At 46.9% G+C, this 12,500-nt stretch overlaps 1 protein-coding gene across 13 annotated transcripts in view; it reads right to left on the bottom strand.

Annotated features, from left to right (window-relative positions):
- The window catches only part of LOC143021011 (uncharacterized), a 599,497-nt gene that overhangs the window by 127,984 nt on the left and 459,013 nt on the right, over positions 1-12,500 (bottom strand). For 11 of the 13 annotated variants that reach the window (XM_076178117.1, XM_076178118.1, XM_076178121.1 and 8 more), the window contains 3 exons: positions 11,351-11,446; positions 1,545-1,724; positions 19-203 (listed from right to left, as the gene is read on the bottom strand). In XM_076178117.1, the coding sequence (XP_076034232.1) occupies positions 19-203; positions 1,545-1,724; positions 11,351-11,446 (461 nt within the window). Of the gene's footprint in view, positions 1-18; positions 204-1,544; positions 1,725-7,560; positions 7,597-11,350; positions 11,447-12,500 lie in introns of all 13 variants that reach the window. The other 2 variants (XM_076178126.1, XM_076178128.1) reach the window with 2 other exon arrangements.

The following is a 12,500-nucleotide window of genomic DNA, read 5'->3' as shown; positions in this document are numbered from 1 at the left end:
CCACCACTCGGAACTGACCTTGTACTTGAAGGTCGAACTGGTGGACGGGTCCCTCGCCCTCTTCGTTGGAGGCCTGGCAGAAGTAGATGTCTTCATCGTCCTGGTCGAGGTCGTCGAAGAGAAGAACCTTGCCGTAGTGGGCGAGCTGATCCTCTCCCACGTCCTCCCCGCTCTGGCGCCACCACTTGACCTCCGGCATCGGGCTGGAGGGCGAGATGGAGGGATGGAGGGCGAGACGGAGGGATGGAGGGTAAACGATGATAAAGATGAAGAGTAGGTAGAGGATGAAGAGGAAGAGGAAGGATGACGATGAGGAGGAGGAAGAGAGAGATGAGAGGAAAGAGGTAGAGGAGGAGGAGAAGGATGAACGGAAGGAATAAGAAGTTGGAGAGGAAGAGGAAGGAGGAAGAGGAAGGAGTGGGAGAAGGAAGAGGAGGATGAGAAAAAGGAGGAGGAAGAGGAGGAGGAAGAGGAGGAGGAGGAGGAAGAGGAGGAGGAGGAAAACAAGGCGAGGAAGCAACAAGTGTTTCGGTCGAAGGGCAGGGGGCCAGGTAAAGGAGGAATACAAAGATGGGAACGAGGAGGAGGAGGAGGAGGAGGAAGAGATCGAGGAAGAGGGAGAGAAGGTCGAGGAGGAGAGGGAGGAACAGTAATACGAGGAGGAAGATGAAGAAGAAGAAAAAGGAGGAAGAAGAGGAAAAAGAAAAAGAGGAGGAGGAAGAGAAAGAGGAGTGGAGGAGGAAGAAGGGGAAGAGGAGAGGGAGGAGGAGGAGGAAGATGAGGAAAAAGAAAAAGAGGAGGAGGAAGAGGAAGAGAGAAATAAATTAACACGAGAAAGCAACAAAAACAGTATTCATGACACCACGAGACGCTTCACTGTGACAAGCACCACCACCTTTACCCTTGGTACTCGGACAGCAAGAGCGAGTGTCGGTCACTGGCGACCGAGACGAGATCGAAGCCCAACGCGCCGCAACAATTCACTTAACGTTATCCAGCCTTACGGCGGGAGTCGCCTAACATCACATAGGCTATGGACTTCTGACCCAGCAAGTGTGAGGTTCAGATGTCCTTTGGAATGACCTTAGTTTGTTACGCAAACGATACAAAGAGTCTAACAAAGGTCATCTAAGAAAAGGTCAGTTGCAGGTTGGTTTCTTGACCTTGTTTCGCGCGATACAGTCCCGGGTTCGGATCCCAACGCCCATCGATGACTTCTCTTTGCTCTTGAAACCCGAGCACTCAGGGCACAGGTGAGGAAGCGTCTCGCGATAAACGTGTTATTGTCAGTCAGGATAGAAGCGATGGTGATCTGTGACCACGTGACGCACCAGGTGTCACGTGACTCACGGGCACATGACTCTCCCTTGACCAAATGACGTCATTCCAAAAAAAATCCGACCCAAACAGAGAGAGAGAGAGAGAGAGAGAGAGAGAGAGAGAGAGAGAGAGAGAGAGAGAGAGAGAGAGAGAGAGAGAGAGAGAGAGAGAGAGAGAGAGAGAGAGAGAGAGAGAGAGAGAGAGAAAGAGTCACATCTACTCACTATCCTCCGTAGATGCAGTAGATCTTGACCTCGTCGCCGGCCTCGGCGAGAATCTCGTCTTCGGAGACGAACTGGGCCTCGGGGACAAAGCGGTAGGACTCGTCGAGCTGGTCGACGTCTTCCATCCCGGCCGGGATCGAGACGTTCAGGTAAACCCAGTTGCCCATCTTGTACTCGCTCCTGTATGTGGTGATGTGGTGGTGATGTGGTGGTGATGTGGTGGTGATGTGGGGAGTGGTGGTGGTGTGGTGGTGATATGGTGTGGTGCGGTGATGTGGTAATGTGGTGGTGATGTGGTGGTGATGTGGTGGTGATGTGGTGGTGATGTTGTGGTGATGTGTGGTAGTGGTGATGTAGTGGTGATGTGGTGGTAGTTGTGGTAGTGATGTATGGAGGCGTGGTGTGGTGGTGATGTGGTGGTGATGTTGTGGTGATGTGGTGGTGATGCGGTGATGTGGTGGTGATGTGGTGGAGTGGTAGTGATGTGGTGGTGATATGGAGGTGTGGTGGTGATGTGGTGGTGATATGGAGGTGTGGTGTGGTGATGCGGTGATGTGGTAATGTGGTGGTGATATGGAGGCGTGGTGTGGTGGTGGTAATGTGGTGGTGGGTGTGTGTGAGTGATGTGGTGGTGGTGATGTGGTGTGGTGATGTTGGAGTGGTGTGTGGTGGTGATGTGGTATGGGTGGTGTGTGTGGTGTGATGTGGTGATGTGGTGATGTGGTGATGGTGGTGGTGATGTGGTGATGTGGTGGGGGTGATGTGGTGATGATGCGGTGGTGGTGTGGTGGTAATGTGATGCAGTGGTATGTGGTAGTGATGTGGTGGTGATGTTATATGGTAGTGATGTGATGTGGTAGTGTGGTGGGGATGAGGTGGTGGTGATGCGGTGATGTGGTGGTGTGGTGATGTGGTGGTGTGGTGATGTGGTGGTAATGTGATGGTGATGAGGATGGTGATAGGTATAGTGGTAGTGGTGATGATAGTGGTGAATGGCGGGTATGTGTCGGTAATCATGTTGGTGTTGAACATTGTGATGGTGGTGGTGATGGCGGTGGTGACAGAAGGTGGTCCATATCGTGGTTATGGTGATGATGGAGGTCATTGTGGTGATAGACAACAATGGTGGTGATAATGGTGATGTGATGGTGAAAGAACCCATTGGTGAAAATGGTGAAAATGGATCAAGCGGAGGTGGACGAGACGGTGGTGGTGTTGGAGTGTGGAGTAATGGTGGAGATGGAGAAGGCGTTGGAGGGTGGTGGTCGACGACGAGATGGAAATTGATGTTGGCGAAATGTTGAGGATTGATGGCGGTTTTGGCGATTTGGCGGTTGTGGAAGATGGGTCAGGGGGTGAGAGAAAAATTGAATTAATAAATCAGAGAAACTATCAATCCACTGATCAACTCCCGAGGGAAATTGCTAACGTGGTAACCTTCTGTTCAAACCAAAAATATCTTTTGTATAAAAAAAAAATCTTTTGTATAAAAAAGTCAATGTGTATTTATGTATACATACGCATACATACGTACACGACCTGTTCTTCCTCTCTCAATGGAGTAAATCAGTGGATAATGAGATTACAGACTAAAAAAAACCTACACAAAATAATCCATAGGCTGTAACGGTTTAGTAACGGCAGGGAGTTATAAAGAAAAACGAAGCTGGGTTACGCAATCTGGTTAGCCGTTACGTGTTACGGAGGGGGAGTTGTAACGTTAGTACGGGAGTTGTAACGTTTGTAAGGGTCGTGCCGTAACACAGAAGCGTTACGTTACGCTCCGTTTGTCCTGTGTAACGCTCAACAGCAGACAACGGGAGAAGCTAAAGCTCGGACGCGTATTGCAAAGACACAGACACAAGCGTAGACACAGACACACACACAGAGCCACACAAAGCCACATACAGACACAGAGATACACGGACACAAATACACACACACAGACAAATACACACACATACATAGACACACAGATACAGACACATATGCACATACAGAGAAGCATTAAAGCACATATACACACACACACAGACAAATACACACCCAGGCAAATAAACACACAGGCAAATACACACACATACATAGACACACAGATACAGACACATATGCACAAACATACACAGACGCACAAACACACACACACACACACACACACACACACACACACACACACACACACACACACACACACACACACACACACACACACACACACACACACACACATTTCACAAAGACTCTCTGTTCCCCCTGGTCTCTCTCGAAGGGAACTTGCGGTCTTACAGAATTCTTGAAGAAGACTTACAAGATGTCGACTATACCATCTTGCAGGACACAAACGCTCACAACACGAATAGACCCACGCGACAGACACTGCCACATTCGCCAAAGACACAAAACCAACCGAAGAAAAGAGGCAAGCTCTCACAACTACAGCACAAAAAACAACTACAACAACAACAACGACAATGACAACAACGACAGCGACAGCAGGTTGTTAAAATAAAACTAAAATTTGTCAACAGGCCAGTTCGCTCTTGCCCGTTCTGACGGCCATATTAGGTGCCATAACACCATCAGTGACGTCACGCCATAGCGTCATCAATGACATCACAATATAACGTAATCGATGATGACACGTCATGACGTCACATCATGCCGTAATCAGTGACGTCACATCATAACGTCATCAGTGACGTCACTTTATGACATCATCAATGACATCACGTCATTCACGTCACGTCATGACGTCATATCGGCCTAGATTGAACTGACCTGACCCACACCAACACGGTGACACACATCAGAGTTTTTATTCTGCCCTTCATCAGATTATTTTTATTCAGCCGGGGAGAAGGGGTGTGTGAACTATTCCCTCGGCTGACGTTAGGTAGAATAAAATCAGTGAAGTTGGCCATGGTGTTGATTGGGTTGTTTTGGGTCCCAGCGCTGTCAGGATGAAGGGCCCTTGTGGCTGTTTTGGATGCCAGCAACTAAGAATGAGTCGGCTACAGCTGGAGGCTTGAGTGGACAGCCAGGACACATCGTCATATAGGACACATGTTCGTCGTCATATAAGACTATGTTCAGACACATGTTCATCGTCATACATGATGTATGTTCATCGTCATATAGGACGTATGTTCATCGTCATATAGGACGCATGTTCGTCGTCATATAAGACTATGTTCATTATCATATAAGACGCATGTTCATCGTCATATAAGACGCATGTTCATCGTCATATAGGATGTATGTTCATCGTCATATAAGACGCATGTTCATCGTCATATAGGATGTATGTTCATCGTCTTATAGGACGTATGTTCATCGTTATATAAGACGTATGTTCATCGTCATATAGGACGCATGTTCGTCGTCATATAAGACTATGTTCATTATCATATAAGACGCATGTTCATCGTCATATAGGATGTATGTTCATCGTCTTATAGGACGTATGTTCATCGTCATATAGGACGCATGTTCGTCGTCATATAAGGCTATGTTCATTATCATATAAGATGCATGTTCATCGTCATATAAGACGCATATTCATCGTCATATAGGATGTATGTTCATCGTCATATAGGACGTATGTTCATCGTCATATAAGACTATGTTCATTATCATATAAGACGCATGTTCATCGTCATATAGGATGTATGTTCATCGTCTTATAGGACGTATATTCATCGTCATATAGGATGCATGTTCGTCGTCATATAAGACTATGTTCATTATCATATAAGACGTATGTTCATCGTCATATAGGATGTATGTTCATCGTCTTATAGGACTTATGTTCATCGTCATATAGGACGCATGTTCGTTGTCATATATGACTTTGTTCATTATCATATGAGACGTATGTTCATTGTCATATAAGATGTACGTTCATCGTCATATAAGACGCATCTTCAGAATGACCACAACACGTGACACCAAATCGTCACGTGACCTAATAATCAAAACACTGTTATAGTCACTCTGCTGACGAGAAGAGAGCACCTACAACAACAACAACAACAACACCAACAACAACAAATACAACATCAGCAAATACAACAGTAGCCAAACACGGGTCGGCCGGGGGGGGGGGAAGCCACAGTTTTAATCGGGTCATCAGCCGAGTGGGTTTTAGTCGTTCTCTTTCACGTTATCCAACTGGTTAGCTCTTCTAGTTTAACGAGTGAGTACTCTGAGGTTAGATGTGGGTTTTAGGCAACCGAACACTGCTACGGGCCATCTGAAAAACGCCGGGAGTGTGCGGGAAGGAGGAAGGGAGCGAGGGAGAGGTTTGGTAGGTTAACATGTTTATATAAGAAACATAACAAAACGTGGTAGGACACGCCTTCCGTGTCTCACTGCCGTCTCTGGCATTCATAGATCTCTGAATGCGAAGAGGGGACGTGGCTTCTTGGTGGATGTACCAAGATATAACTGTGTCATCTCTTTCATATTGGAAATTCAATAAATAACAGTAACGGCAGTGACAACAGAGGAACACCTTCATACATACATACATATACATATATATATATGTATATATATATATATATATATATATATATATGTATATATATATATATATACATATATATATATATATACATATATATATATGTATATATATATATACATGTATATATATATATATATATATATATATATATATATATATACGCTGCACAGTCCTACCATAAACAAAACATAATAAGTAGAATAAATACAACATCTTAAAGCTAACTTAATAACAGACATGTGCAGGAAACTCAACATAAAAATGTAAATACAGCAACATCAAGAACAGCAAAGAAAACGGAGAGTGAGGTTCAAGATCTGCAGTGGAGTGAGAAGGAGGAGGAGTTGGAGAGGGAGGAGTTGGAGAGGGAGGAGTTGGAGGAGGAGGTGGGAGGAGGAGGAGGAATTGGAGGCGACCGGGAGTGGAAGGAGAAATTGCAGGTAGGTTTGAAGGATCCTGTGGGTGGACTTTAGGAGGACCGGTAGAAGTGGATACGGTGGAGCAAGTGGAGGAGGGTAAGGCTTCTTGAGGGGAAATGTTGGGTTTTAGGAGAAATGTATACAGAGTAAGAGGAGAGGGAGGGGAGAGGGGAGAGGGGAAGGGGAGGGGAGGGAGGGAGAGGGGGAGGGAAAAAGGGAGCAAGAGGGGGAGGGGATGGAGAGGGGGAGGGGATGGAGAGGGGGATAGGGGGAGGGAGAGGGGGAGAAGAGGAAAGGGGGAGGGCGAGGGGAGAGGAGAGGAAAAGGGGAGAGGAGAGAGGGGAGGAGGAGGGAAGAACAAGAGGGGAAAGGAAAAAGGGAGAGGTAAAATGGGAGGGAGAGGGAGAGGGGGAGAAGAGGAAAGAGGGAGAGAGGGGGGAGAGGAAAAGGAGAGGGAGAGGGGAGAGGAGAAAGGAAAGGGGAAAAAGAGAGGGGGAGGAGAAGGGAAAGGAGAGAGGGAGAAGGGAAAGGAGAGAGGGGGAAGGGAAAGTGGGAGAGGAGAAGGGAGAGGGGAAGTGGAGAGGGGAAGAGGTGGAAGACAGAGGTGGAGAGGGGTGAAGAAGAAACAAAAGGAAGGAAAAAGAGAAAGAGGAAGGAGTTGGAACGGAAAGAGGAGAATGGAGAAAAAGGAGAGAGAGAAAGAGAAGAGAGGCTAAAAGGTACTTTGTGGGGATTGGAAGAAGAGGAAGAGGAGGAGAAGGAGAAGTGAAACGAAATAAGGAGGAAGAGGAGAGGGATGAGCAGGTGGAGGAGGAGGGAGAGGAGGAGGAAGAGGAGAGGGAAGACCAGGAGGAGGAGGGAGAGGAGGAGGAGGAGAGAGAAGAGGAGGAGGAAGAGGAGGAGGAGGAAGAGAAAGGGTGTGGAGGAAAAGAGAGCAGCGATAACTGAACGGAGTGAACGAAGAGTAGAGAGTGGAAGTGAGGGGCGAGAAGAAGAGGAGTCTGTGAGTGAGGAGAGGAGAGGAGAGGAGAGGAGAGGAGAGGAGAGAGGAGTGCATGAGGAGCCATACCTTGCTAACAGATCCATAACCATTGCGTATTTTGGTCTGCAAGGCAAGACACGAGGAATGTAAGGAAGAGACAAAAATTAATTACAGAAAGGGGGGAACTCAAACGATTTTTTTTCTGGGTTGGGGGTGGGGGATTGGAGTTGGGGGAGAGAAAGGGGGAGGGGGGACGACTCGCTGTAGGGGAAGAATAAAATCAAACCGTGAAAGTGGCATTGGGGGGTTAGGAGATAAGGGGGGAGAAATGAACAGTTGTGGGGGAGAATGCTGGGAAGTAAAAATGTTGAATTGGGGGGATTGTGATGTAGTACTAAAATGTGGGGGTTGGGGGGTTGGGGGGTTGGGGAGAGACGAGGGGTGGGGAGAGAAATTGGTGTGGATGCTGATGGATTACAAAAAAACAAAACAAAGGTGCTCAGGAGTGGGTGGAGAAAAAATAATGATAATAATAATTGTAGGAAGAACTCAGGTATCGGTGGTTATGTAGTGCTGTTGCCAATTAGTGGAATCTGGAGTGGTAATTAACGGTAATTAACTTCCTAGATGACGTCAGTGGTAATTTGGCAAGTCTGCTTAAGTTTCCAATTAGTATTCGTATTAGGAATAATTGAAAATGGGAAGAGAATCCAGCCAATTAGTATTCCTATCAGGAATAATTAAAGATGGAAATGGAAGCCTGAAAAGGGAAAATGAGTAATTAGGCGTCTAAATACCAAAGCTAGAATTTCTAAAAAGCTTCGGATTAGTCTATCTAGCACGATGGCACACTTTACTAAATTATTTTGGCTATTTTTTTTCCAAAGAGATTTTGGTCCGGTGATCAGGTTCCGGCCTCTCGGGGCTGCTAACTCCAGATGGAAGAATTACTGTGTTGATGGGTTTTGAAGACGAGTGACGGGGAGATGATTCCATCTGATGTCCTTGACGTAGCTCATGAATTTTATTCTGGCCAAAGGGAGATAATTTTTTCAGAAAAAGGAACAAAAATTCCAATTTAATCTCGATCTATGAGGAGACTCTCCAAGCTAAAGGTTGGTCCCATCAGGTGCCCTGAAGCTTCCGCCTTTGACCAAAACAAATACCGTCAACTATATCACCCCGGATTAAGCTCCGCCCACATTTCACTCCTTGGCCCGTGATTGGTCCAGACCTTTAACCCGTGCGTCTTGACCTATCAGGGCTCAAGACGTGGAAAGGGGGCGGTGCTTACTTTGGATACTACTAAGAAAAAGACTAGTCTTAAAGCGTGTATAGTCAGTTATAGAAAATTAGTTGCACCTCCTGAATCTAACTATGCAAATCTAACTTGTTATAATTTGGAGGCTTCGTGTTAATTTCCTTCTATTGTTTCCACCTGGTGAATTTTCTGTAAATTATACATCAGAAACAACAGGATATATTCATAAATGATATTACACGAATGCCTTAATATATTAGCTATGTGTACATAGTTATATCCTATGGAGGCACGGCTTTCGATAAAGGCTGTACATATATCAGTACAGGAATTAGTTCTATGTATTACGAATCCTGAATCGTGTCATTGATATATTTGATTATAGCTAGACTACGGAAGGCGGTTCCTACATCAGATAATGGAAGGCTTCACACCTCCTACAGGAGATCCTAGTTCTCTGAAGTAGGACCTGTTTTATCAGTTCGAAGAACGAGGGCCTCACGAGTGACAAGCGAAGAGGGTCTTCTGGGTAATCGGTAAAGACCTCGCGAGAGATGGATCAAGGTTCCTCGAGGAGGATAAGGCCATTTTTGGCGAAGAAAGACTTTCTTGGATCAGGATTTCTTTAGGTTTAGGTCTTAGGCAGCTCGCACACCAGAGCAAACAGTTGCATGAAACCAGTTGGATGAAACCAGTTGTTTATGACGCCGCGCCCAGTTGCATTGCGACTGAAACATTGGTTTCTTTGGGAGCCCTCACATCTTGGCGACTGAAACTGAGGTTGCCTCGACGTGAGGGTGCTCTAAAGAAACCAATGTATTAGTCGAAATACAACTGCTTGCGGTGTCGTAAGCGACGGGTTTCATGCAACTGGTTGCGTTGGTGTGCGAGCTGCCTTAGACCTTTGAGAAAAAGACCGAGGTCTTCTGAAGGGTCTCTTGAAAAGTTCGAAGATAAGATGAGGTTCTCTAAAAAGAGGTGTGGTTCTCAAGGGTGAGTTGAGGGCTCGAGAGGGTCAAATTAGGTCACTTGTTAAGGCGGGATTTTTTTTTTTTTTTTGAGGAACAAGCCTAAGACTCTCGAAGTGAAGGTCAAACTTCCTTGGTTAACAGGTTCCCCTCCTGAAGAAGCCTGTGAGTTCTGTCGAGGATGAACTCAAAGTCTTTGAGGAAGAGGAAGGGCCTTCTTAAGGAACAGGTCAAGGTTGCTGGAGTGACAGCTCAGGTCCTCTGTAAGGGCATGAATACCCTTTGGAGGATCAGGTGAAGAACTTCGAGGAGGAGGAAAGCATGTCTTGAGGGTCAGGTAAGTGCCACTCTAGGGTCCGTTCAAAAGCCCTTCACGAGGTTCTCGCCTTCAGAAGCTTGGGAGAGGAACTACTTTCACACTTGGGACTAACATCCGAAGGAGGATCCAGACCTACTGCAGAAGGCCTTTTGAAGGTTCTCCAAGAGGTGAGGTCAATGGTGAGGTCATGGCCCCAGAGGGTCAGATTAGGACATCTTCGGCAGGTCCAACTACAGTAGGAGCAATACCCAAGGAAGAAACCGATCTTTCGAAAAGGGTTTCATCTTCAGGAGGGGTCACTTTTCCTGCAGAAGAAGCCACGCCGTTTATGAAAGCCACGCCCCCTAACAGGGGAACCACGCCCCTCAGCATAAGCCACGCCTTCTTCAGGGGCTGTAACCGTAAGAGAACCACGCCCAGAGGCGAAACCACGCCCACTACAAGAGTCATGACCATGGCAGGCCCAGTCTACCGGAATGCCTGGAATCTTCGCAAGTATTCCCCTCAAAGACCGGAACGTTTCTGTGCGTCAGGGTGCTTGTCCGGGGACCTCTGGCTGTCTCCGGAATGCCAGAAGGAAAGGAGGATCTGGGAAGGGACAGCGAAGGGTGAGTGAGGGTGAGGAAGAGGAGGAAGAGGAGGAAGAGGAGGAGGAGGAGGAGGAGGAGGACGAAGAGGAGGAGGAGGAAAGAAGTTAGTCGGTTATCAAAACAAAACTCTTGTTAGCACTAGGAGAAAAGTCGCCATTCCTGCGCGGTCGAAGAGCGCTGGCTCTCTCTTTCTCTCTTTTTCTCTCTCTAATTAGCCAAAACACTACTTTGTTAGTCAACAAAACACGCGTGTGCCCGATACGTTTGTGTGTGTGTGTGTGTGTGTGTGTGTGTGTGTGTGTGTGTGTGTGTGTGTGTGTGTGTGTGTGTGTGTGTGTGTATGTGTGTGTGTGTGTGTACTGTGTGGACGTGCCTAAGCAAGTGCATATGTAAAAGCATAAATGCGTGCGTTCGCTCTAAGGCGTGTTTGTGTGTGTGTGTGTGTGTGTGTGTGTGTGTGTGTGTGTGTGTGTGTGTGTGTGTGTGTGTGTGTGTGTGTGTGTGTGTGTGTGTGTGTGTGTGTGTGTGTGTCCTTGTGTTTATGTGTATGCATATGTGTATACACACAAGTGTCTACACATAAGCGTCTGCATATATGTACGCCTGTGTACGTCTGCAGGACCGCATGGGAGTGTGACGTGATATTATCGCGTGAGATGACTGCGTGAGTATCGGGCGTGAGTGAGTACGAGGTTTTTCATCGTGCTGCTTGCTTGCTGTAGATCCTCATTGACCGTACGGGAAGCTGATGGTAGCGACGTGGCCATCGTCAGGAGGGTCCTCTACCACATCCAGCTCACCGTCGTCACCTTCCACCAGGTACATCGTGCGCCCGCTGCAATACGCCAAGGTCGGGTCAGCTTAGGTCAGGTCAGGCGTCCGTATGGAGATCACCCTCCTGATTGTTGACCTCAGGTCACTCATTATGGAGTCGTAATTGACGAGTTTATTTACGATCCTTGTCACCCCCGTTGATCTTTTTATTTATCTACTTTTTTTATTTTTCAGTAAATATCATTAAATTGATTCTTTATTTAATTATCTACAACGCTCCACACCTAAAATAGCAACACAGTATTTCCTCTGTTTATTCTCCTTTCGTATCTCCGTTTTCTCCTCCTCCTCCTTCTCTTCCTCCTCTTCCTGCTTCTCCTCCTCCTCCTTCTCATCCTCCACTTCCTGCTTCTTCTCCTCCTCCTCCTCTTGTACCTTTTCCTCTTCTATACCTCCTCCTTCTTCTCCTCCTCCTCCTCTTCCTGTTTCTTCTGTTTCTCCTCCTCCTCCTCCTCTTGTACATTTTCCCTTTTCTGTGCCTCCTCCTCCTTCTCCTCTTCCTGTTTCTCCTCCTCCTCCTCCTCCTCCTCTTGTACATTTTCCCTCTTTTGTACCTCCTCCTCCTCCTTCTTCTTCTACTCCTACTTCTCTTCCTGCTTCTCCTCCTCCTCCTCCTCCTCTTGTACTTTACTCCTCTTTTGTACCTCCTCTTCCTCCTCCTCCTCTTTCTTCTCCTTCTCCTCCTCCTCTTGTACCCTTTTCCTCTTCTTTTACTTCCTCCTCCCCGTCTCCTCCTCCTCCCCTTCTCCTCCACCTCCTCTTGTATTTTTTCCTCTTCTTTTACCTCTTCCTCCTCCTTCTCTACTTGTTTCCACTTCTTTCCCTCCTCCTGTAACTCCTCCTCTTCCTTTACCAACTCCTCCTCCTCCTCTTTCTCTTCTTGTATCTATTCCTCTTCCTCCTCTTCCTTTACTAACTCCTCCTCCTCCTCCTTCGCTTCTCGTATCTACTCATTTTCCTCCATCTCTTCCTTTAACAACTCCTCCTCCTCCTCCTCCTTTTTCTCTTCTTGCATCTCCTCCTCTTCCTCATCCTGTAACTCCTCTTCTTCCTTT

The sequence above is a fragment of the Oratosquilla oratoria genome, chromosome 41 (genome assembly GCF_046742065.1).
Source record: "Oratosquilla oratoria isolate Oo_2021 chromosome 41, ASM4674206v1, whole genome shotgun sequence".
In the NCBI taxonomy this organism is placed as follows: Eukaryota; Metazoa; Arthropoda; class Malacostraca; order Stomatopoda; family Squillidae; genus Oratosquilla; species Oratosquilla oratoria.
This window is presented reverse-complemented; position numbering and strand designations above follow the sequence as displayed.